This window comes from Pleuronectes platessa, chromosome 1, assembly GCF_947347685.1.
Source record: "Pleuronectes platessa chromosome 1, fPlePla1.1, whole genome shotgun sequence".
Lineage (NCBI taxonomy): Eukaryota > Metazoa > Chordata > Actinopteri > Pleuronectiformes > Pleuronectidae > Pleuronectes > Pleuronectes platessa.
This window is the reverse complement of record NC_070626.1, coordinates 24,050,242-24,074,769: the sequence shown is the minus strand read 5'-3', so window position 1 is coordinate 24,074,769 and position 24,528 is coordinate 24,050,242. Positions and strand designations below refer to the sequence as shown.

Genomic DNA, 24,528 nt, shown 5'->3' with positions numbered 1-24,528 from the left:
CATGTGATCCTGTTCTCCGCAGTTGAGTCTCCTTGTCTTGTCTGTTTTGTGTTGTTACATGTTTTATGCCCATTATGTATATTGTGTGTAATATGCACTGATAGATATACAACAAGCAATCGTCTTTTCTGTGCTTTTGCGTGCCGTCCTTCCTGGTTGAAATCTGTTTTGATGAGAAAGGTGGTGCTCGATGATCCAATATTGTAATAAAAACAGATGATTCCCCTCAAATACATTAAAAGGACTTATTACTTTTACTCCCTACATTTTAACACGTATTTAAAGACTCAAGTAAAGTACAGACAATCTACTTTAGTACAGTAACAAAGTATTTCTACTGTGTATTTGCAATATGGTGATAAAGTGGCGAATCAGCCTTGGCAGAGGTGTCCACTTTCCAACTGCCCTTTTCTTCATTAAAACCATGGGTTGGGGTGAAAGTTGTTGGTGTGGCTGGTCCCTTTAGTGTTAAAGGGCTCGATGTCCATCACAGGGCAGGAACAGATAATACGACACACACAGTCACACCTAAAGGCAATTCCAGAGTCACCAGTTCCCTCTGGACTGCAGGAAGAGCATGTTTGTTCAATTTTGAACCTGTGACCCTTTTCCGCTGGGAGGAGGCAGCAAAGCCACTGAGCAATCGTGCGACCATCCCATAATCCAATATGAATAGAGATACAATCAAACTGAAGCTGACGGTACTAAAGCCCATCAAGCCGCAACATTGAAGAGTGACTCGCTGCCCCAGTACTCCCACACTAAATCCTGTCATGTCGAATCCAGTCACAAGATTGTTTGTGAAACACTGGATCACTTGGAGCATATCTAGCCACAGAGGGTCGACGTGTCACAGGAAAACAGGCACAGCACTTGAAGCTTTAGATTCACTGTGATCACAGCGTTAACAAGATTGTATCAACTGCGCAGTTACATAAACACGAGAAAACAAGATGCAATCTAATCCCTCCTGCCAGCTTCCACGGCCTTTCGCTTTCTTTGGTCTAATGTTTCCTTTATAAGGAGCAAAATATCATGTTATCCCAACACTGATCCACTGGATCCCCCCCGCCCCTCACTGTTAACTGTGGCTTCACGAGTATCACAGACAGAACAGTGAGTATTAGCTCACACTGAAAACAGTTACTGACAGGTTTTCTTTAAGAGTCTCCTGAACTAGCTTTTAGAACATAAACGATAAATTAGAATTGCTTATTCATGGTGTATCATTTTTGTCTTAGTTTTTGAGTTGTCGACCATGTTTCACTCATGTATCTCCCGCAAACAGCTATGAACATTTTCTATTTGTTAAAAATCGGTTTCCACCCTTCATCCCAGGGCCTCTGGATTTGCCCCCCATCATAATGTTGCGTTTGAGTCTAATGACTGTGGGACCTCAGGGCTTCCGTCGCATGTTTGTCGTGTCTGACATTTCACAGAGAAATATATTCAATATGAAACAGGATTAATTCCTCGGACTGAAATATCCCCGTTCATCTGATTGAAAATCAATCCTTTTGTGATGATCTGGCCAGCGTCACAGCCAGTCCCCGAGAGCGCTTTCATCAGCTTCACTTTCAGTTCCTTCCTAACGGATAGGTTTCCATATTACCCGCCGTTAATTATTCATCTGTGCTCAGTTGGCGTCTCGGTTGGAAAATAAAGCAAATCCTCTGGCCCAGTGGTACAGAATAGCACGGTGACCTCTGCGCTGAACCCCGGAGCATTGTCCCTTCGTCTCCTGCTGCTGGTAACAGTGAAACTGGAGCTGAAGAGGAGATTATTTCTTGATGTGTAAAACTTGTCTCTCGCCCGGCTCGGGTCCGTTAACAGGCCGCACATTGGTGCGTGTGCAGAGCTTGAAGAGCCAGGTACAGTCCCTTTTGTAATGTGCAAAATGATATCTCTGCAGTGTAACCATCTCTATTACAGGGGGAAGAGATTGTCTTACGCTCTGGATTTGCTTCAGAGAGCACAACAATCGAGCTCGAGCTGCTTCTGTCGACTCACACTACGTCTGTCCACCAGAGGAGAGATAACAAAAGTGAGACGTAATTTGGAAGCAGATTTTAAAACAATTCCAAGTCATGACATAAGTACCGTCATGAAATTAAAAACAAAATCGTAAGAGGTGGCTTTTTCTGCACCGCATTAGTTTATTCATAATTAAAATGTAATAATTAGAAAATAAAAGACATTAAAACAAAGTAGCTACATACCATGATAACAGTTTATTTGAATGTATCCATTAAAACAAACCTTCACAACATATACAGTAGATATGTCTTCAACAAAAAACAACAAGTGCTCATGTCAGTTTTAAATTTTTTTCTTGAGGTCCAAGCCCTTAGAAGAGTTCTTCATGTCCTGACAGTGTGTACACTTAAAAATTCAGGAAGCACTCAGGATTGTTGCAGAAAGTGACACGATCTTCGTCGTGGAAGGAAGTGGGACAAGCACACTAATGGAGAGAGGGAAAGAAAGAATTAATCATGTTAGAATTTTGAGGCCATCTCAGTGAAATGCTGCTGACAGTGTGAAATAGCTTTTACACAATGCACGAGCAGAAATAGTCAAAGTTAAAATTATTATATAAACTTCTTTTACATACAAATTAATAATCAATAGGCTCTATTATGCATTATAAGCAGATAATAATGCAGGGACAATGTTACAAACCACTTTCGCTACAGTCTATACCACAGACTGTATATAAGGATGGACAACACCCTCTGGAGCTTAAGCCAAAATATCCTGGAAAGGACATCAGTGATCGGGGGATGGAGCCGTGGTATCAAGGACCAGCTAATCCATGGAATTGACTAAACGTGTCAGTGTCAGCTGTCAATCATGATGCCCCCTCCATTTGTATATATTCAAATAACTAATGAGAACTTGCTGAAAATAAACAATTCAACAATCAACGACCTAAAATGCCAGAAACAGTCTTTTAAAAAATTTGACTTTTCAGTTCGGTCCATGTTCCATCCACTAACGCGAAGAGATAGTTTATGACCTATACTGCAGGGAGCCACAAGGGGGCGATCAAGGGCTTTGGCTTCACTTTCGGGGAGCTGGCTATTGTCTCTCTTTCTCCAGTCTATGATTACCACAATAAAAATAGAAATGTTCCATATAAAAAATAGGTGGTGTTCACACTGTGTCCACATACTGACGTTACATATGTCATTATTAATGGAAACAGTTCAATATTTATTTACCTGCCAGTGCAAACACATCAATCTCGTGCCCTGGGTGGCTGGTAATACTGCTGCGTGGGTCTCGTTCGTCTCGGCTGTCCATCTCCCCCCCGGCGAAACTCCAGTGAACTGTCATAGAAACCATCATCTTCCTCCTGCAATTGTACATTCAATATGTTTGCACATCATTCATAGTTCCTCAGTTTTCCTTACACGTTGTGATCTTGAATAATGAATGATAAAAAGCGATTGTTAATATTTTCTCTTTTCTTACCAATGAATCAGGAGCAATATGTTTAATGTTATACAGCAGAACCTCTTCACAGTTTCCGTATTCGCTAAACACAACCACGGCCGTTGAGCCCGATGGATGCACAGCATCTATTCTTGCGTGGTAGAACTTCACAGCCACAGACACAACCACAGACAGAAACAAACAGAAATCATTATCATCAATTATTTCAATACAAACATTCACAAGTGTGCGGACAAGCCAAATCTATGTCAGTTATTACAACTTGACAAACATATCTAAGATGCCGTCAACACTGACTGAGCGAAAATAAGCCATAATTGCTCCAATTATTTTTTGACCTCATTAAACATGCTGACTGTCAAACAAGCATCAGGCAAAGAAAAAACACATTTGACATCAGTGAACTAATTCTTTAACTTGTTTAGTTGTTAATTATAATGTTGACACAAATGTGGGTCTCAATCTGCAGTAGTTTTTGTGGACTCACATCTCACATATGGAAGCAACTTTAATTCAGTCAACTGTTTCTAACTTCGTTAAAATTAAGTCGAAAGCAAAAATGAATAAAAACAATATCAAGTCATAACAGCCTATATTGCAAATTATCTTGATAAATGTCACATTATTAATTCTCATTTCCAAGACCAAAGAGAGTTTTGATCCTTGTTCTTGGTTTATTTATCAGCTCAATCCAGCAATGACGTACCTTGCCGTCTTCCCAGTAGAGAGCCAGACACCGGTCTCCAGGTTTCCAAGCCGGTTCCACAATATAACCTTTATCTGGTCCCCTGGCTCCTTGACCTCGGCCTTGTCCTGACCTCCTTTTAGGTCCGAAGTTGTTAGAAGGGGTCTTCCTGGAGGGAGGCTCCCTGTTGGGGGGACACAATGCGTTTGTTGGCTTGATTGGCCCAGTTCTTTTGTGTTCCATATCTCCATTATGGAAATGATTAGGATCCACTGTTATGAACCGGATATCCTGTGGTGACTCCACTTCTTGGGTCATCCCTGAGCTTCCTCCCTTGAAGTTGAGTGGTCCACCTGCCCTTGGTCGATCGTAGTAGTCTGAGTTCGGCCGGTCAGTCTTCCCCTTCCTCCTGCTGTTGTTGGGTTCTTCAATTCTGTCTGTACGCTTATTACCTACTCTTCCATCCACCTCAATGTCTGCAGGGTCATTCTGTTTAGGCGGGGGAATATTGTCTTTAAACCCTCTCCTGTGAGATGGTTCAGCCATGTTCCCACCATCTACATTTCTGGGTCTCTGGTTGTAAGAGCCACTGAACTCCATCTGCTGTTGAGGTTCTTTTGAACGATTGCAAGTAGTCGCAAGAGGAGGAGGATAAATCTGCTCATCTCGCATCTCCCTCCTCTCAAATTGCGCTCTGTCTGACGTCCCCTGTGACCATCTCTCCTGGCTCTTCCAATGCTGAGGCTGAGCTGATATCCGGGAGGTGGTAGAGTTAGAGAGAGGCTCCTGGCCTGGTTTAGGAAAATCAGTGTCCCTGTGGAAGCGAGGTGGTCTGTCATTCCTTTGTGGCCTCTGGTCATAATGTGAGGAGAACTTGGGATGAGATGAGTCCTTAGAGTAATAGTCCGTGTTGGAGAAATTTGGTTTACTCTCATGATGTCTCTGAGGTGCATGGTTCTTTGGCTCTGAGAAAACAAGCCAAAGAAGGGCAGTGTGAAATATTTGGCAAAACAATATTGGCATAAATAACAAAAACTATGTTGACAAGATCACATTCACTTCCACCATTGTTATTTAATGAAGATAAAAGGTTGTTAAGAAAAAACAAAAGCATGAAGGGAACACAAATAAATAAAAGATCAGAATATCATCATAAAATATTCAGTAAAACAGAATAAAATATTGAACTATAAAGCTGAATTGGTGCTGCAAGCCCCAATTTTAGACATTTAGAGATCACGGCTTAATTCCCCTCAGCTCCAGATAGCCAGATAACCATCTGTCTAAAACCAATCATGATTCCGTATGTTAATGGGGTGTTAACAACTGGTCTGAAAAAGTGAACAACATCACCCATATTTTCAAAATCATGGAATACGGAGGTAGTGAAGGAGGAAACCTGAACTGGTTCACTCACCATCGATGGAGAAACCTCCCATCTTAGATTCCAGGAAGTCAAACAGTGTGCTCGGACCAGATGGTCTTGCCCCTCCTCCCTCCTCCTCATCTTCATTTCTGGACCGGCCTCTTCCTCTTCCTCTTCCTCTTCCTCTTCCTCTGCCTGAGAAGAACCCAAAAATAAAGTCATGTTGACCCAATTAGAAGAGTTTGATCAATGACACTGGATGTTTGAAAGTGTACACCCCCTCGCATCTGCAGCCAAAGAATATGTGAAAGGGCTGTGTGTGTGTGTGTGTGTGTGTGTGTGAAAGTGTGTTTGGGTGTGTGTGTGTGTGTGTAAATTGCAGCGACAATAGAGGCTTTAAAAACAGCCCCTGTTCACACTTGAAGGACCAAATGATTAAAATCAGTCAGTTGTTCGGTAGTTCAGCGGCATGGAAGTTCAAGCTGCTGCAGGTTCACTATCAATATTGAAACTAACACAAAACAATGACTGCAGGTAATGTAGAATATCCATCTGAAACCTTGCTGTGTGCTGGGAAAACAGTTGGCAGGAAAGTGTGTATGCAATTTCTGGTAAATGGACTAAAACAAGCAAAACGGCCACTGTGCACCTTTAATTAGCCTGTAGGTGATTTTTTTTCCCTTGCATTAAAACGACCTCTACAACCCCCCCAATCTCACTCTTACTCTGTAGGAATAGTTTTCAGCTATGAGGTGATTTGAGCAGTGGACATGCGTGTGAGCGTGTGTAACTACCTCTGGGTTCGGGCTTGATCGGCTCAGCTACCACAGGGGCTGGTATGCTTCCAGTAGCCTCAGTCAGTAGGCTGTTTAGTGCCACTTCTAGATTGTTGTTACTATCCAATAGGGCCAGTCGAGCAGTCTCCCTGTTAAAGCCCATCTCAATGAGGTCTCTCAGCGCATATTCATCCACCTACACACACAACATTATGTAATATTAGACACAGAAGTAAGAGTTAGTGAGAAAGAGAGAGGGACGGCTTAATGAACTGAGGAGGGAAAAAAGATTGATTCACAAAGAACGTACTCTTTTAAAAGGGTCATACAAGGCACTGTATCAATTTCAGTTTGCAATTACATTAGCATTACTCAATAACTACAGAGCTAGTTGTCATAAAATTTAGTGGGGGGGTCATGTATGATCCAATGAGGAGCACGTACAATTCTGGCCCTGATTAAGAAGCAGATCAAGATTTTTTGTTTACTTTCTTTAACATGGTGAGATCGGGCATTAGCCTTGGCAGGAGCATGCTTTCTCCTGGCCTGCTCTCTCCTAGCTCCCTATAAGGGTTGGATTATTATTCAAGTTCAATTCCCAAAGCAAAAAACCGAAATTCCCTGTGTCATCCTATTCACTGTATGTATTTAGCTACAAGCTGTGTTAAGCCCACAAACTGGCAGGTCACAACACAAAGCTACAGCCAATAGGTTGGAAAACATGACAAGACCTCCACTTATTTTTGGGGATTTCAACAAAATCGTAACCAAAAATGATTGCAGAGAGGCTCCAAAGTTTTAATTGCTTTGAGACAGTGAATGGAGGCTTTAATAAGCTGAGGTAAAACCTTCACATTTAACACACAGGCTCAAATTGTTTCACAGGTTTGGACAAAGTTTGTCTTCTCACCAGCTCTCTGTAATTTTCATCCGGTCTGCTTTCGGGTATTTCAACCCTGTCGTCTCGTCTCCTCTGTTGGTAAGAGTCTCTGCCCCGGGAGAAGGAAGCAGCGGTGGATAAATTACTGCCTGCATTTCCTCCACCTCCAAATGTGCGGGGACCCTAACAAGGGAAAGAACACTAGGATCAATAGAGCTGCAGGCTTGGATGTAAAAAGAAGGCAGGCACAAGAAGCAGAACTTTGTCGTTGACTGTGCAATTAGGATTTTTAATTTGAGCAGTTGCTTGAATGTCAAAGTCAAACAAGGTTAAGGGGAATGCCAATAAGGAACATCACTTTTTAAAATGGAGGACAAATTGTTTGAACAAAATTTGTAATTGATATAAGAAACAGCTAAATCTGTCAACAAGGCAACAAGAGGACCTGAAAACCAAATGTATAATGTTTACGGATGGGAAATTAAAGACAAACTAAAAATATTTAAAAAAATTACACGAGTCTATTACATATCAGTATGACAGTAAAGTAAATTGAGTCACACTTTTGCAAGATAAAGCAAACAATTACAAAATGTTAAATTTAATTGAATAAATGCCTTTACCTCTTTGGTCTTGGCCACCTCAGCGATTGCTGCTGTCCGCTGCTTTTCAAACTCAGCGTTCTCCTCAGCGCTTTTGAACACATTGAGAGTCTGCAGGGTTTTCCTCTGGTCGAGGTCTCTGCTGTCCACTTCATCCTGCCTTGCGGATTTCTACAGGGAGTAAACAAAGTCCAACTCATTCATGTGATGTCCCTTAAGAAAATAATCAAATAAATTATTATTCACATTTTTGCAAAAAGACGTGAGCTACATCCGGTGATTAAAATATACTGCAAGATTTTATTTTTGTAGCATACAAAGCTGCCTCCTAGCTCCCAGTTCATGTTAACAAACCTAACTGTGAACCGAGTTTCAGAAGCATTGACTTTGAAGGATTGAAATGGACACTCAACGCTTTGTGACTGCACCAGAGGAGGATGATTCAATACGAGAAGCCGGCAAGTGAATGGAGCAATGACCTTTGGTCAAGAGCAGGTTCGCCATCTTTTTGTTGTGTTGGCAATCCCAGCAAGGTAAAGTGATGGGCGGCGAGATTAAATAGCCAGAGGGGACTTATCTGAAGAGAAGGAATGAAGACAGCTGATAAAAAAAAGGCCGAACGTATCAGGTGTTAAGAGGATGGTTCACCCCAATTAAAACAAAAAGGACATTATCACAATTACTCGGTACCTGGTGGTGCCTCAACAACAGATTATTTGGATGTTATTTGCTCAGGTTTTGAGATCAGACACAAACATGGATGTCGACGTCGACTATTTCTTATATTCTAGATAAAGCAGTGGCCAAGGATTAAGTTCCATGAGCTCTGTAGATTAGACCAAGGTACTGGCACGCACTGATTCAGAAAGTGATGACTACCTAAGGCAAGGAGGTTACATTTTCATCTGCATTTGTTTGTCTGTCTTTTAGCAGGGTTACACAAACAACTATTGGATGGATTAGTATGAAACTTGGTGGTAGGAAGCAATCTGGGTTAGGGGAGAACACATCAAAATCTAATTTGGGCAGGGATCCAGATCAGGGGTCGGATCCAGGAATCCCCCCCCCCCTTTCCGTTACATGGTGAGATAGTGTGTTTCTCAACATTTTCTAAGATTTCTCAGAATAATTTATGGATGTTGAATAAAAATCAGGCATGTTTAGGAGACTGCTATTTATGAGTGTTCAATTATGTGCGGATCCAAATAAAATCCTGACCTAGTGAATTAAACTGGGTTTCAGAGAACCTAGCACTTCACTGGTGAACATATTATGGAGTCATGAGGCCAATCATTTTATTTTCTGCTGGAATATACACTGAATTAAACTGTTCAGGGAAAATTAAAATGCCCGGTGAAAAGCCACCAATTCATCTAACTTTAAAGATTCCTGATGTGAAGTGTAGAAGTGGGAGCTTAATGCTGTGAGAATGCTTCCAAGAAGCAGGAACTGGGAGACATTTAACTGACCGACTGATAAATGTATAACCACGTAAAATGCAGGCACAGACTGTAAAATAATCTGATTCAGAGTGCCGATATTGTATATAATAATGCAACCCAGTCATCAAATTAACAGTAATAGGAGTGACCCGACATAACAAACATTGTAAAGCTGAAAATCTAGAGAATATTGAAAAAGAACTATTCTAACTTTAGAAAGCTTGAGCAAACGTGGAATGAAGAGTGAGTGAAAATCCCCAAATCCAAGTGGCAAGCTGATCCGGATGATTCCCACTCTGAAACTCGCCCAGGGAGAATTGACTCAGGCTGAGTACTTTTCGAATGAGAAATTACTATATTAACTTTTTTGTAGATTGTGTTAATGTGCAAAACCATTTGAGATTAAAGGTGGTTTAATTCTCTCTGCTTGCACTTAGTTATTATTTTCAAAACAAAGGGTGTCTATAGATACTTATTTATAGACACTATGATGATGTTATGGATGAAATGGATATTTGGAGCATATCATTTATTTGTGATTGAGCTTTGGAGGCCTGATTATCATCTTTGACAAGTTTAATCTCATCTCTCCATTTCTACAAATTACAACAGACCTCTATTTTAATACAAATGCAACCCATTAACAACATTATGTTCGGGAAGAAAAACAGCTGACATTGAACTGCTTGTAACATGTGTGGTTGGACAACAAAGCAGAAATTAAAATGCAGTCATGCATTTTAATGATTCATGATGACTAACAATTACCTCAGGAAGATCAGAGAGATCATTGCCAAGAACAGGGACATCAAGGCCCACTCCTCGAGCCAAGAATGGGTTCGACCACACGCATTTCTGAGCGGTTATTGTTATTCATCAGTCGCCTCCGACTTCCATTAAATCACCACTGAAACCTCCTCCTTAATATCCATCATCCTGATCACCTCATTTCTGTTATGTATTTTACATCTGTTTGTCTGGTTTGTTGTCTTCTTCTTGCGTTCATATAAGAGAAGCTCTTTGTAACAATGTTTTCAAATGTACTCTTCTTAAAATTTGATATGTTCTCACCTGACCGAACTGCACAAAGGGAGGAGGTCCTCCTTCTGCTCCGATGTGACTCCTGCTGTGTTTGGCCAGAGTCTGCAGGTTGAAAAATAAAAGGGACATCATTATTAAAAAACAGTAAAATTAATAAAGCCAGAAAAGATGATGGCAGACTGCTGGTGGCCTTTAATGCAGATCTGAAATGATCACCAATATATGAATTCCATTTTTTGCAAGACGCTGAGTCATCATAAGACGACAACCCTCACCCTTTGCAGCTCCCATTTCTCCACCATGTGATAAACCTCTCCTCCAAGGACAGAGATTTTTGAGTCATCGAGCATCAATAGACCATTTTTAACTTGGACGGTTCCAAGGAGCTTCACCTTTGTTCCAGGAGGGGTGTTGAGACTGAAAAGCAGAAATAAAAAATAAAGAATCCAATAAAAAGTTATTTATGAAAGGAAAGTTCAAATGTTTAACAAACACTTAAATGTTCAACGCATTCAAGGGCACCAGACATTATAACAGCATATACAGCCCCATATCCTTTTGCCTTTCCCATACCACTTTATAAATGACATGGCTCAGTTCCAGGGGATGGGTGGCCAGGCTACGAGAGCCTATTAATAATCCCAGCTGCTCACCCATCCTCATGGTAAATTAAAAGCCCCTCTCTCTCTCATGAGGCCTGATAAGGCCTCTGCCTCTCTCATTAGGAAAGCACAGGGACTTAGAGGGATTTCCAGCTACTGATGCCGGATGCCAAAGCAACAATTAGGGATTTCACTCCAAACCTCTGGAATAGATGCTCACAGACTCATGACAGTGGCAAATGCAGAAAGGAGTTGTTCTTGATCCTTGATTCAATCACACACAAACACATGCATCCAGTTCTACAAACGCACTATTCACCCAACTCTGATCAATGTTTGTGCTTATTTCCTAATTGTCATCCCTCTCTACCAGTCTCACACACTGAACAGTTCCTGTAATCCATCCCATCCTTTGCCACTCACTTATGGCCTCTGGCACACTAAAGCGGACACTTTCATAAGAAACACTAACCACCACTGTTGGTAGCCAGTGTGTGTGAGACGTTCATAAAGAGGGGATTTGTTCTGTTCTGTCCTCTCTTCCCATCAGGAAGTCCAGGCCCACGTTCTGGTCACTCCACCTGTACAGACTGGCTAGTCACCATGGCAGCAGTCGCCAAGGCCACCGTTGCTGGGATGGAGATGTAATTAAGGCTTGGAATTGTGAGATCAGCTGCCACCAAATTGCAGATAAAGGGAAAATTTAGGCATGTGGTGGGGTGAGAGTGTTGACAAGAAGGTGAAGGAAATGGATATGTGCAGAATATCACACATTGGCTTTGAATATACCAAATCCTGATGTGAGAGAACGTGCTTTGCATTTGTGTAGCTACTAGATGTACGTTTTTAGTGCTGTTTAAGATTTATGAAGCTTCAAAGCTTTAGTGACAGTAACCAGAGAAAAAGTTCAACTGTGACGGATTTCCCAAAGTCGCTGTAGATTTACAACATTCCCTTTTTTGTTAGTTTTTCTGGCATTTGACCTTTTAGGGGTTATCTTCATAATCTGGAAGTTATTCAAGATGCTTGACTTTTTTTAAATCATGGTGTGTTGTTGAAACTTGTAAGGCTATCGAGTGCTGCATATCCAAGTAATGGTGCTGATAACTGTAGACGAGTGATGTGATGCATAGCATCAACTTACTATCTACTGTTTTTGCCTTTCTTATTTAACAAGCTATTGCATTAAAGAAAAGAAAGAAAAAAAGCATGATTGAAATACAGATTTGGAGCTTTACGTATTAGGGTCAGGACTACATCTCCATTTTAAATGTTTGTGCTAACTAATGTGATTTTTAACCATTATTAAACAGTGATATTAACTTCCCAAACAACCACAACATCCTGTTATTTGCACTAAACCTAATTATTCCTAAATGCTACCAAAGTGTTGTATAGGTACCTGATCTTAGACAGGTGTTTATACTCCAGTCCAACACAGGTGGTGTGCCCATCTGTCATTTGGAGGCGCAGCATTCTGGGCGCGCCCTGGGACTCCTCATGGTCTTTAGGAGCCGAGATGTTCCTCACCTTCTGCACCTGGAGAACACATGGACCGTCCAACTGGCCATGTGCAGGAGACAGCTGATGAATAATGGCTTCGGAGGAAAATCAACAGCATGTGGGGGAGGATTGCTGAAGCAAAATACGAGCATAAACTAAGACACCATTAAAATAGCTCTAATCATTAAGTGTACCTCTGTCAGCCCGGGTGTATTTATTCCTCTGAGCTCCTTCGTGGCTTTTCTTCAATGTCACCATGACCATGATCTTTGAAAGCCACTGCTGGGTCTTGACACTAAAATGTCTGCATAATACTTAAATCTATATGTAATGTAGTTTTAGAAGCTCAAATGACATTCATTGTTTTATACATATTGAATATTGTACAAAGCACAGTGCGGAGTGTCAGTGTTTGACCAGGGTGACCATCTTATTCTAAGCCTGGGGGGAGGCTGGGATAAGCTCACAAAAAAATTACACGTTTTAATTAGATGTTTTAATCCTGTGACAATATTTGGAAAATGTATTCTCCTCAGTTTCACAAGTGTAAAGCAGTTTGTTGATCCTTGTTTGTTAGTGTGTTAGAGCCATCTAGTGGAACTAGTGGGAACTGCATTTCACATGTCGGGTCCGTACCGACTTGCAGCTTTGAAAAAACACATTGACCGAACGCATCACCCCAATCAAGGTTTCATAAATGTAGCACTGCAATGGCCACATAACATGTTCTGTACCCCTCACCTTCTCAGTTCTTCCACTGTTGACATCAGACGGTAGAAATTTCCTTCCAGTAGACCTAAGATCATTCTGCAAAGGAGAGAGTGCTTAGTTTAAAATAAATAATGTGACAGGTGTAATGAAATGAAAACAGTTTAAGCAAAGAAAGAGGCAAACTGTAACTTTACTGATTTTAAGGGACTGCAAGCTAGATTCCTAATTTATTACATGTTGGCTCAACCGGTAATAGATCCAAGAGCAGCCGAAGATCATTTGGAAGCACATCAAGCGAAAACTTAAAGGTCAAGGCTTTAACAGTAAATGCACTGTATGTTCTGCACCTGTCAGGTACTACAGGGTCCATTAAGCAGAATTATAGTCTTATTTTAGCTATTTTTACACACAGACTTAATAAAAGACATTCTGGTTCTATGACTGTCTGTGGGTCTTCTTTGCTTAATTAAATGTATTGTGTTTTTGTCACTCCTCTGTCTATATAACTCTTTCGGTGTATAATAATAGTTATATTCATTAAAAACTTTTATAGCATAAAATGCATCTCACAATACATGACAAAAAGGGTCATTCAAAGAAAAGATCATCTAAAACAATAAAGCATTAAGCACGAAGACAATACAACATTACCATCTTGAAAAGTTGAACAAAATGAAATCATTAAAAAACTGATAATATAATTAAATGTTGGACAAAGCACAAGTTTTTAGCATCTTCTTGAAAATATCTATATAGAGTGCTTTTCTAATTCGTTGTGAGATTGAGTTCCACATCTTTGATGTATAACTTTTGTATGTGCTACATTTAGCAAGCCAGCATTAAAGGGATAGTTCACTCAAAAAGGAAAATCCACTCGTTATCTACTCACCACTATTCCGATGGAGGGGTGGGTGAAATATTTGAGTCCACAAAACCTTTAAGCAGACTAAGCTAACAAACTGTTTGGAACCAAATCCAGTTAGAAAGAACTATACAATTTTTACCCTTGAGAATGAGTAAAAGTTTTAAAATCTATCCTCAACATCATGGGTATCACTTAGAATTATGCTAATTCCAACAAAATAATATTTTAATTCATCACAATGATCACATCATATGCTGTCATGAAAATGTATAGGTAGGTTGGTAATGGACTTGATTTATAGGAGACTGTTTGATATTAGGGAGCACTAAACTATTCCATTTAATAATATACTATAAAATACTAAATATATGAAACATACTTAACTTTAACAGAGGATTTCACAGCCAGTTTAAAATTTAGTACAGTAAGATATATTTCTAGGGCAATTATGTCTGGATACATCAGTTTCCTCTACATATAAAAAGCAAAAAATATCTAATAAAATACCTCAAATTTTCATAACCATCTCCCTGAACAGTTTACAACCAATGGCTGAATTTCGTCTCACCATACGCTATAAATAAATATTTACAATTTAAAATCTGGATTCAAACTTACATCAAGTGCAATGCGAATGATGTCGCTGTGTGATGCATTCTCAGCAGATCCTTTCAGCTCTGCTATGCCTTCATCACTGAGGTACCTGCAACGATGACACACAGGGGGGGGTGGGGTGGGGGGGGGGGTTTCAAGTGCTGTAGTAGGTTTCAAAAGATTCAGCAGAGTATGTACCTGACCAGCGCAGTTTTCATCACAACAAATATGGATGAGACCGTGAATTTAACACTTCTCACATTTCCGTTAACCCCCAAATGAGGCTTTACAACAATAACAAGACTTTGAATCTCGAGAATAAAAATGTTATTCCTCCACGTGATGCAACGTTATGTATAACCAATACTTTATGAAGAGGCAGGAAGTGATGCAGAGTTAAGCCCTCAGCATCTCTGTATAAGCATGTATCCACTGACAGGTGAAATTCAGAAGCAACGCTAATTGTCTATGAATTTTGGCCCTTTCTAAAACTAGATAATACAAAACAGTATACTTAAATTGTATAGCTGATATTAGCAAGGGTGCAAAACTGTGTTTATACACGTGTTTAGGTTGATTGTTTCTAGACTAAGTTGGCCCACAATCAGTTTTCTGATAAAGATGTTATGTCGTTAAACGTGCTGACGACAAGTTCGGACTTCGAAAGAATTCCCAGCATGCATTTCACTTCGGGCACAATTCAAACCAGTCCCTCCACTTGTATAATTGATCAATATTTACATGTAATGTTTCCAGTCATTAGTTAACATTGACTGTACCGACAGTGGTTTACAGAAGGTAAAAGCATGCTAAGTGAGCTAGCTAACGTTATTTATCTCGCTAGCTACTTAGTTATCAAGCCGCTAATTCGCTGCAGGGGGGGACTAACGACTGTGCCACGATACACACAACTTTTTAAATTGTACTTTTTAAAACCGTAACGTAAAGATACCAACAATTCCATTTACGAGCCACACAACAATCTGGCTCCTCAGTGAGTTAGCTAGCTAGCTGACGTTAGCTACCATGCTACCTACCAGCCCTCTCTCGTCAGGGAATCTGTCAACTCGGTCATTGTTCGTGTGAAACGTGTGAAGCCAAGCGACACCGGGAGGTTTTTACACCGAGCTCATGTGCACGACGACTATCTGGCTGTGGTTGTGACAGACATTACTCTGCTCATGACAACCGCTGAGATGCTAACGTGAACCCGGACGCGACCCGACGTCACATGCGTCACCGAACTAAGAGACGTAAGTATGGCGAGCCGACAGGGACAAAACACACTTACACAATCAGAATCGTTATTTTTATTGCCTAGCACCAGGTTTACACAAATAAGTAATTGGGTGTGGTGTATTTGTGCAAGTATAAATGTAACAGTATGAAAATAGGAAACAACATTTAATATAATACTATACAAAATACTATCAGAACCAGGGAGACATTGTGCAAAACGTTGTAAATAAACACTACAGACTGGATTGTGCAAAGTATTTCATGTTTTCTTTTAAAAACTGCGTTAGATCCGCAGCATATACCGTCTATGGTTAGATCCCAGTGTACCCCTGTACTGGAGATCCTGACCAGCTCTCCATTTAAAGGCTCTTGGGAGATTTACTCAAAAATAATTCACTAAAACCTATTTAAGCTGGTGGCGAGGAGACACACCTATAGCTTCTAAATGCCTTCTTCCAAGCATCTACCCTGCTTCCACTGAGAAAGTATTAATTCTGAATAGCCACGTGAGGAAAAAATTATCTTTCAGTCACGCCTGTTAACGGCAACTCTCCTCTTGTAATCTGTGTACTTGGAAGTTGCCAGGAAATTGGCATTGCAAGCCCCAAGGATCTGTTCAAAAATGGTTAGAATAGTAGAATCCATAAATTGTCACCACAGTGATCCATTTACTGTCACACTGAGAGCATAAAGGCTCAAGTCAGGATGGAGTGATCTGAAGGGCTCTGGTTGAAATACACTGTCAGATATCCTGTGGTAAATTACATCATCAAATTGGAAGATTTCATTGGAAGAACTCACCATATTAAGATACATTTATTTATCCCAAACACATGCACAGACATGAACATGCAGGTAGGGAAATTTAACCTCTGCTTTTGACCCATCTGGTGAAGGGCACACAGAGCAGTGAGCGAACATGTACGGCGCCCGGGGAGCAGATCTTGGGGGAGTAAGGTGCCTTGCTCAGGGGCATTAGACAGGGTAGGGAGAATCCTCTTGGATTTTGGGACAGATTAATCCAGGTTCCTCTTTTGGTTGTTTCTCCGTGGAGTCGAACCAGAGACCTTTTCTGCCCATAGTCCAAGTTTCTGCCACTAGTCCACCGCCTCTCCGGACTGTGACATAGTGAATTATATGTTTTAACATAGAGAATTGCATGTGTTTTAGTATTTAAGACATTTCCCTGAAGTTCCAATTTGTTCATTTAGTTGATGAACTTACTTTGGAATGGACAAACTCACTCTTAATCTATAACCAACGTTGGTATTTGCTGTCTTTAAGATATTCTATCCTTTGGGGGTAACTATACACATAAAAGGGTACAAAACAAAGTAGCTTTATGTACTTGAATCACGAGTACAATTTCCATATTACTTTTTTACATAAGTTCAATGTAAAGGGTCATATTTAAGTGTTTTCTATCATATTGAGCTAGTGTGAATAAATCAAACAACAATAGATTGATTTGATTAAATAATTTTACTTAACTTATACATGAATATATACATTAAACATTTATTTAATGAAATCCCTCTCAAGTTATTTGATTTATTCACACTAGCACAACATGAAAGAAAAAACCTCATTAAATATGACCCCTTACAGTGAACTTATGTAATTGAATTACATAAAGTCAAAAATAATTGTCAAGATAAAAGCCTTTTTTTTTTTTATAATGAACCTTACTGATATCCATAAATGAATGTTGGGAATGTTTAGAACGAATCTTCCCTCTACATCATTAGTTGTCCTGGTAATGTCTAAGTGCACAACCACCATTATCATTCTGTGTTCTAACGGGTAAATTGTGTACATATAAATTAAGAGAGCAGGTAATTGAAGGTCCATGTTGGAGTTGTCTCACTTTACTGTTCTTTTATTTAGAGGAGAAGATTATGTTTGTGTATTTTTAATCCCCTGTTTAACATCCATAGGGCAACTTTGGCTACAGTGGGAGAAATGTAATTCTTCTTTTTTAGCTTTCGTGGAAGAACATTTAACGTAAAAGGGATATTCTCCATCTGGTCGTATGTTCTAAAACGTACGGTTTTACTATGTGGTCAGGAAGCCATCCCAACCAAATTAAATGTGTCTACATCTCCCAGTTCTGGCCCAGGCGTTAACCATCACACTTTTGGTATAGTTCAGGGACAAGAAGTCCAAGTTGGCCATCAAGATGAGTGGTCTTTGAGGGCCCATCTGAAGCCAGCCCTCGCTCCACCAGTAAACTTTAGATGCATACGAGTGCAAAAACGCACCCCAGAGACAGGCTTAAGTGCCTGGCCTTATCTGACTGGACAGCTGTAGCAGAAATGTCCGTGTGATAGAAACAACTGTTTAGTTAGTCACTTTACCTCTGCTTTGTTAGAGACTACTCTGTTTTGTGCTGTTAGAATGTTTTCTTCTCCATTTACTTTCATATCTGTATGAACAGCAGTGTGGTGCAGTAAACTATAGTTTATTTAAAATGCAGTATAATCCATAATTTCTTACTCACTTTAAGCAGTGGATGGATTTGCACATATAGTTAGAGATGTGTGTGTAGGTTTTAACTTTGCAGTATCTGAATTAGCCTGTTGAGCTAACTCTGGCTTATTGACAGTCATTTTGCTGTTGATTGATGAGCAATGCTCCTGTCGATTAGAACAAATGAATCAAATCAAATCAAATTCTTCTGTGAATATTATACAACTGAAAATAATGTAAAGCATTACAAATCTATATTTGAAAACTTCTTACATTTCGTTTCAAATTTAATCAACTGAACTTTGTTGTATACAGTTTTTTTCTTTAGTCAAATTAAATTGTGCTATATGATGCAAATTGTGGCTGAATTTCCACACAGTGAATCAAGGTGATATAATGCTCAATCAGTATTGTATGATTACAATTTATATCATTTTACTTTTGGAAAGCAGAATGCTCACATATTTATAGAAGAATGTCTGTCATGTAAATTAATTTGTGAGGGACAAATGACAGTGTTACAGAATGATATGTGTCGCTTTTGTTATCAGGGAGAAAAATGTACAGGCTTCCAATGCAGTGACGGTGATTTCAATTTATACCAGAAGATGGCAGTATATGCACACTGAAATAATGAAACACCACATTCTATCCATATACATGTTTCAAAAGATTTATAGCAGCTCTTACCCAGAAGCTTGATCAGTTGAGAAGGACCCGTCCAGTAATAAAGATCCATTGGGAGGTTAACATCTCTCTCACTGAGTCAGAGCCTTTAAGTTAAATTGGGATCCCTCGTCTCATGAGTCGGCTATTGGAAAAGTTCTGAAGCCAAAACATGTCTGCATTCATTCTGGATAATGTCTTCAATGAGAACTGGTCGTTTCATAAAATAAATTGACAACCTGCAATATGTAATTAATTGCACACCATGCTTGAGTTTGATATATGGTGGGAATATGTTGATTCTGGCACAACCGCAGTGAAATTACATTGTTGTGATAGAATTGAGATTAAGTACATCAGACATTTATGTTCAATTCAGTTCTACATAACCCAGACCATATAAATAGAATAACACCAAGACAAGTGCTTTACTTAGAAAAATGCATCTTCTTTTTGTTGAGGCTCAATTTAACAACCACTACTCGATCCTTCTGAATGGTTAGTGTTTTATTTGTTCATGCTATATGCGACAAAGCAAATAAATCACACACAATATGAGTAGAAGAAACATTCAAACTCACTAGATGGCTTTTATCTTTCTGCCAATTGTCTCCGTAAAAAGCAGAGATCAATGTCATTGTCAATACAAAACCGTTTTGAATTGCTATTATTTGGCCAGGGTTTCTAAATGTATATATCCCTGAGGCAATTCTTTCTCCGATTTTGAAGGGTAGATCCCTCATTGTCTGAGAGGATTAGGAAGCAACAGCGAGTCTTGTGTTTGGCTAGATAAAGAGTGTGAACACACTGCTGGCAGCCATGTGGACAGCCTTTCAGGGACTCGAGAACTAAAGGTTTTTTGAAGATAAGAAGAATTCAAGAGGTCAGAGTGAAAGAGAGTCAAATTTGATTTTATAGCCGAAGGTTTCGGGGATGACTTTGGCTTCAAGTTTAGCTTTAAAATGCATTTTTTATTCAAAATGTGCGTGTTAAGATAGCAGTCATCTTTCATATTCAAGGCCTGGTTATGCCAATCTCCATCAATTTGTCAGTTTTACTGTCGATTTACTGCATTTACATCTTGACATACTGATAATATAAGTATTCTGAATCATGCACATGTAAACAATTGATGCTTGGAATATAACGCATGATAGTTGCTGTCTGAATGCCATTGTCCAAAATATGAACTCCAAATATTGTCATTCAAATTAGCAACCAATGGGGTTAAAGTTGTAACAGTTCTTCCAGCTACACGTGTCACTGGACTCCGGTGCTGAGGTTTTAAGAAGAATTTACATCTTTAAATTTACAAGTCTGGAAGCACATAGCCAGTGGAAAGGTTTGTACCTGTTGTGGATTTTTAACCTATTTCCATCATTAGTTTTCTAAACTGTATCATCCTCGAAACACAGGATCCAGGATGATTGCTTAATTACAACGTCAACTATCTAAGAGCTTTCAGACACCATCCAACAAGAGCGGTCTCTGATTTCATGCACTCTGCTGTTAATAACCCAGAGAGTATACCCTCCTATAATTCACAAGTTTCGCAGACAGGGGGACACACACATGTTTCATACTGTTTACATTGAACAACAAACTGTGATACTCCTCATCTTCGGGGAGCAAATTATGTTTTGACAACACATGAGAGGGATCTCACACAAGTTTCTGTTTGTTGCATCACATCAGCTGTTTGCGTCAGACAAGGTATTTGGGAGTTTGCTTTAGCTTTTCGGCTCACTTTCAAATTGCCAAACAAAGCTGACACCCAGCAGTATTTTGGACTTTCAGTATAAAAGCCTGATTAAAAAAAGGCAGCATCAGCTCATGTGTTACTCCAAGCCTTTTATAGTACCTGCATGAAGACAGAGTAATATCAGAGGGTGGAATGACAATAAGGGCAAAGCATTTTATAAAATATGTAGAAATGTTTCTGTTTACCAAAGCGGCGAGCCAGCTACTGATGATTTTCTCATCTAGATTTCAAATATGATTGAAATTAAACTAAATAAACTGCTCATGGTAGAACTATTGCAACTCTTAGTCGTTTAAAATCACTTTGTGAAGACTTTGATGTTGTCCCCTACTTATTATGAAATCAAATAATCACTTATTTCTCACACTGCACTGTTACTTTTACTCTTTTATTTAGTTCATTCATTATTATTTAAATTCCTTTTAAAAGTTTTTGTTTTTTTATATTGTCTTATGTTGCTTTAATCCATTTAATGGATGCTCTTTATATTTTATAAAAAGTGCTTCAAATTTGCCTTGTTGTTTGAATGTGCTTTGCTTTGCTTTTCATGACTCACACAAAATTGCCTTGCTACCAATGTAACACAGAAAGCATTTTTCAGGTGTGAGTTGACCTTTATAGTCTCTCTTTCCTCTCTCTCTCTCCTTTCCCTTCCCTTCCACTGTATCTCTCTCTCTCTCTTCTCTTCCCTCTTTTCCACACATATCTCCTCTCCTCCTCATTTTTCCCTGATCACTCTAACGGTTATCTGCCTAACGGTCATCAGCCTCGACCGGTTAGACTCTAACCGGTCGAGGCTGATGGCTGGAGTCTGGTTCTGGAGGTTTTTCCAGTAAATGAGGGAGTTTTTTCTCTCCACAGTTGCCAAAGTGCTGCTCATTTTTTGAACTGTTGGGTTTCTCTATACAGTTTTAAGGTATTGACCTTTTATGTAAAGTGCCTTGAGATTATGTGTATATTGATTTGGCGCTATACAAATAGAATTTAATTGAATGGAATTATATTTATCTATCCATCTATCTATCTATCTATCTAACTATCTATCTATCTATCTATCTATCTATCTATCTATCTCTATATATAAAGGTATTTTTGTCTTTCTATCTATCTATCTATCTATCTATCTATCTATCTATCTATCTATCTATCTATCTATCTGTCTATCTATCTATCGGTATGTCTGTCTGTCTGTCTGTCTGTCTGACTGTCTATCCGTCCGTCGTCCGTCTGTCTGTCTGTCTGTCTGTCTGACTGTCTATCCGTCCGTCCGTCATCTGTCTGTCTGTCTATATCTCTTTCTTTCCTTCCTTCTTCCTTAAAGTAAAACGACCAGCCCCAACAAGAAGCCTCACTGATTGACAGCTCGACCTGGCCAATAAAATGCCGTTTCAACTGTAAACAAAAAGGTTGAACCAATGAGGAACGATCTGTTGTGGCACGGCGAATGCCATTGGCTTGATTGAACGAGCGGCTCTGACGCGCTCAATGCGCGGGTCTGTCAAAAACTGAGCTGCCACATTAATGTTTCCTGGCTGACGACTCCTCTCCTGCATGTTACGGTTATTTCACCTTATTTTACCAACAGGATCATATTTGGTGATAGCAGGGAGCCGCTGTGTTTTACCCGGCGCTTTCCCTCCGTTAGCGGAAACTCCAGCGTTACGTGACAGTCCGTAAATTGGATTAGCGCTAAATCAAGCCACCGGTGAATGATACTTTAGCACCGTTGCTAGCTAGCTACTCGGGCTATCGGGAGCCGAGGACATATGGAACCTTCTGGTTCGGGACACGAGTGGTAACGTTCCAGTGACTTCTCTGTGTGTCGCCCTGCGTGTGTTCGAGGCCTGCGTGCTAACGTTACGGACACTAGCCAACGAGGGGCACGAGACACTGGGGTGAGCAACATGGACACTTACAGCCAGAGGTTTGACAGCAAATCTCAGAAGAAGAAGGGCTCGTCCCACCAGGGGTCCTGCTACGATGAGGGAGACCGCAAACCCAAGTTTGTAAGTATGACACGAGAACCTCAGATAACTGATGGAACTGTCAAATACACGAGCACAACAATAACAAAAGGTCAAAATAGGTCAAGAATAAGTTAACTGCAGTGAGATGAAAGTCCAGCCAGCAGAACTATTACAGAGCTCTTACTGTAAAGAAGTATGTGCAAATCAATGGAGCTACTGTAAAGAAGTATGTGCAAATGGAGATACTGTAAAGAAGTATGTGCAAATCAATGGAGCTACTGTAAAGAAATATGTGCAAATGGAGATACTGTAAAGAATTATGTGCTAATGGGGATCCTGTAAAAAAGTATGTGCAAATCAATGGAGCTACTGTAAAGAAATATGTGCAAATGGAGATACTGTAAAGAAGTATTTGCTAATGGGGATCCTGTGAAGAAGTTTGTGAAAATGGAGATACTGTAAAGAAGTATGTGCAAATGGAGATATTGACAATACTGGTATTTGAAGTATGTGGACACACAGGAATGTTCAAAACACTATAAGGAAAGTACGGCTGCAAGAATCTTGACTTTTTCCATATATATATACACGTCTTTTGTGATCTGGGATTATTTTACTTTATTTTGAATTGCTTACATCATATCTTCATCATGCCTTCAAACTAGATCAGTGGACCAGTGGTGGTTACGTTTCTGCCTGTGTGACATATTTGACACATGTTGCAGAGAAGATGCCTCTGTGGAACAATCCTTGTAGTCGAGAAAGCTCATCCGCTGTAAAATCTTTAGTAGTGTCAGTTTTCTTTGTGAGCAGCGACCTTGGATGTTTGTCGACTTTGCTTTGCATGTGGGAAGGTTAAAATTAGCCCAGGGTTTAGCCCTTACACTAATCCAGGTGCTCCCTACTACTACGAACCAAGACCAGTCTGTGTTGACATTTGTCTGCTGTATTCTTCTGGGAGGTTTGCGAGAGATGATACTACTTGAACAGAACTAGACCATGGATACAGCTCTCATGCAGGGGTCACATTTTCAAGGCCAGAATTTATTCTTCTAGCATCACAGTCATACCCCCCCTTTCAGCCCTGGAGACTTGTGTATGACAGATCTACTTAATGCACGCTCAACCAGCAATTGACCTCATTCTTATGAGGGTGCTACCACAAGTTAATTCCCTGTCGCCTCCATTCAGATATTCTAGTCTTCAGTTGTAGCCAAGATCTGTGCAGGAATGTTTTATATTTTCTATCCACCCTATTGTTTCCCCACTTACATTGATGAGCTGTTAGCTAAATGTCTAATATTAAATAGATACCATTATCTGTCTATGAAGATGAGTTTTCAGTGGATCATCTGTCTTAAGGGGGTATTGCAGACATATGCACACTGTACATACAGTGGATTATATGATATTAACTGTTGATAGGACAAATGGAAGAACAGTGAAGGGGTCACTGTAGTCTGTGTTTTAACCTTTTCATCATCTCTTCCTGACTACGGGAGTGGTGGTTGTATATTCTCTCACTGGACCCTAGCTTCTTGGCAACCTGTCACACTACTTTTGTAATAAACATTTATTTAATGTGGCTTCATGGATTCAACATTAAGGCCCAAAACATGTTAAAAGGAATGCTGACATATTGTTTTAGTAAATACATAATTTCGTTGAGTATAGAAAATAATAGATTAAGCCATTTGGACATTGAGATCATTTTACAACCATATATCTTTCATGTCATCTAGGGGTAAATTAATGCAAGTGGAATTTAATGTGAAAGGCTTGTTCAGGCTAGGCTGACTGGTAGGGAATCCTAACCTCCCTGAGGCTGTTGATAGCCCTTGAGATCATGTTTAGAAAAGTGGCATTTGTTAACCTAACCAAGTCCCTTGTTATCAGACAATT

General features: G+C 39.8%; 2 protein-coding genes across 4 annotated transcripts in view; one reads left to right on the top strand and one right to left on the bottom strand.

The window, feature by feature from the left end:
- Positions 1-2,212: 2,212 nt before the first annotated feature.
- tdrd3 (tudor domain containing 3) lies at positions 2,213-15,768 on the bottom strand. Of its 2 annotated transcripts, none has more exons than XM_053422584.1 (14): positions 15,561-15,768; positions 14,548-14,632; positions 13,095-13,160; positions 12,253-12,413; positions 10,524-10,665; positions 10,279-10,350; positions 7,787-7,936; positions 7,194-7,346; positions 6,302-6,479; positions 5,559-5,702; positions 4,163-5,106; positions 3,475-3,600; positions 3,222-3,355; positions 2,213-2,461 (listed from the first exon to the last, which is right to left on the bottom strand). In XM_053422584.1, exons 1-13 carry the CDS (start codon positions 15,596-15,598, stop codon positions 3,239-3,241), a joined length of 2,376 nt encoding a protein of 791 aa, XP_053278559.1. In that variant the 5' UTR covers positions 15,599-15,768; the 3' UTR covers positions 2,213-2,461; positions 3,222-3,238. The 2 variants fall into 2 exon arrangements, with proteins under 2 accessions (XP_053278559.1, XP_053278567.1); XM_053422592.1 differs by having other exon boundaries at positions 5,559-5,696.
- A 6,384-nt stretch (positions 15,769-22,152) lies between these two features.
- The window catches only part of LOC128444067 (protein diaphanous homolog 3), a 144,640-nt gene continuing 142,264 nt past the window's right edge, over positions 22,153-24,528 (top strand). For both annotated transcript variants that reach the window (XM_053426375.1, XM_053426367.1), the window contains exon 1: positions 22,153-22,665. In XM_053426375.1, the coding sequence (XP_053282350.1) occupies positions 22,564-22,665 (102 nt within the window). In that variant the 5' untranslated portion in view covers positions 22,153-22,563. The remainder of the gene's footprint in view (positions 22,666-24,528) is intronic.

Excerpts from the sequence above, each read along its gene's own strand:
- tdrd3 (XM_053422584.1), bottom strand. The coding sequence starts at position 15,598 with ATGACCGAGTTGACAGATTCCCTGACGAGAGAGGGCTG. Across the intron at positions 12,414-13,094 it reads ACAGTGGAAGAACTGAGAAG|TTGGACGGTCCATGTGTTCT; the intron begins GTGAGGGGTACA and ends GCACATGGCCAG. Across the intron at positions 10,666-12,252 it reads AAACACCTGTCTAAGATCAG|TCTCAACACCCCTCCTGGAA; the intron begins GTACCTATACAA and ends TCTGCTTTTCAG.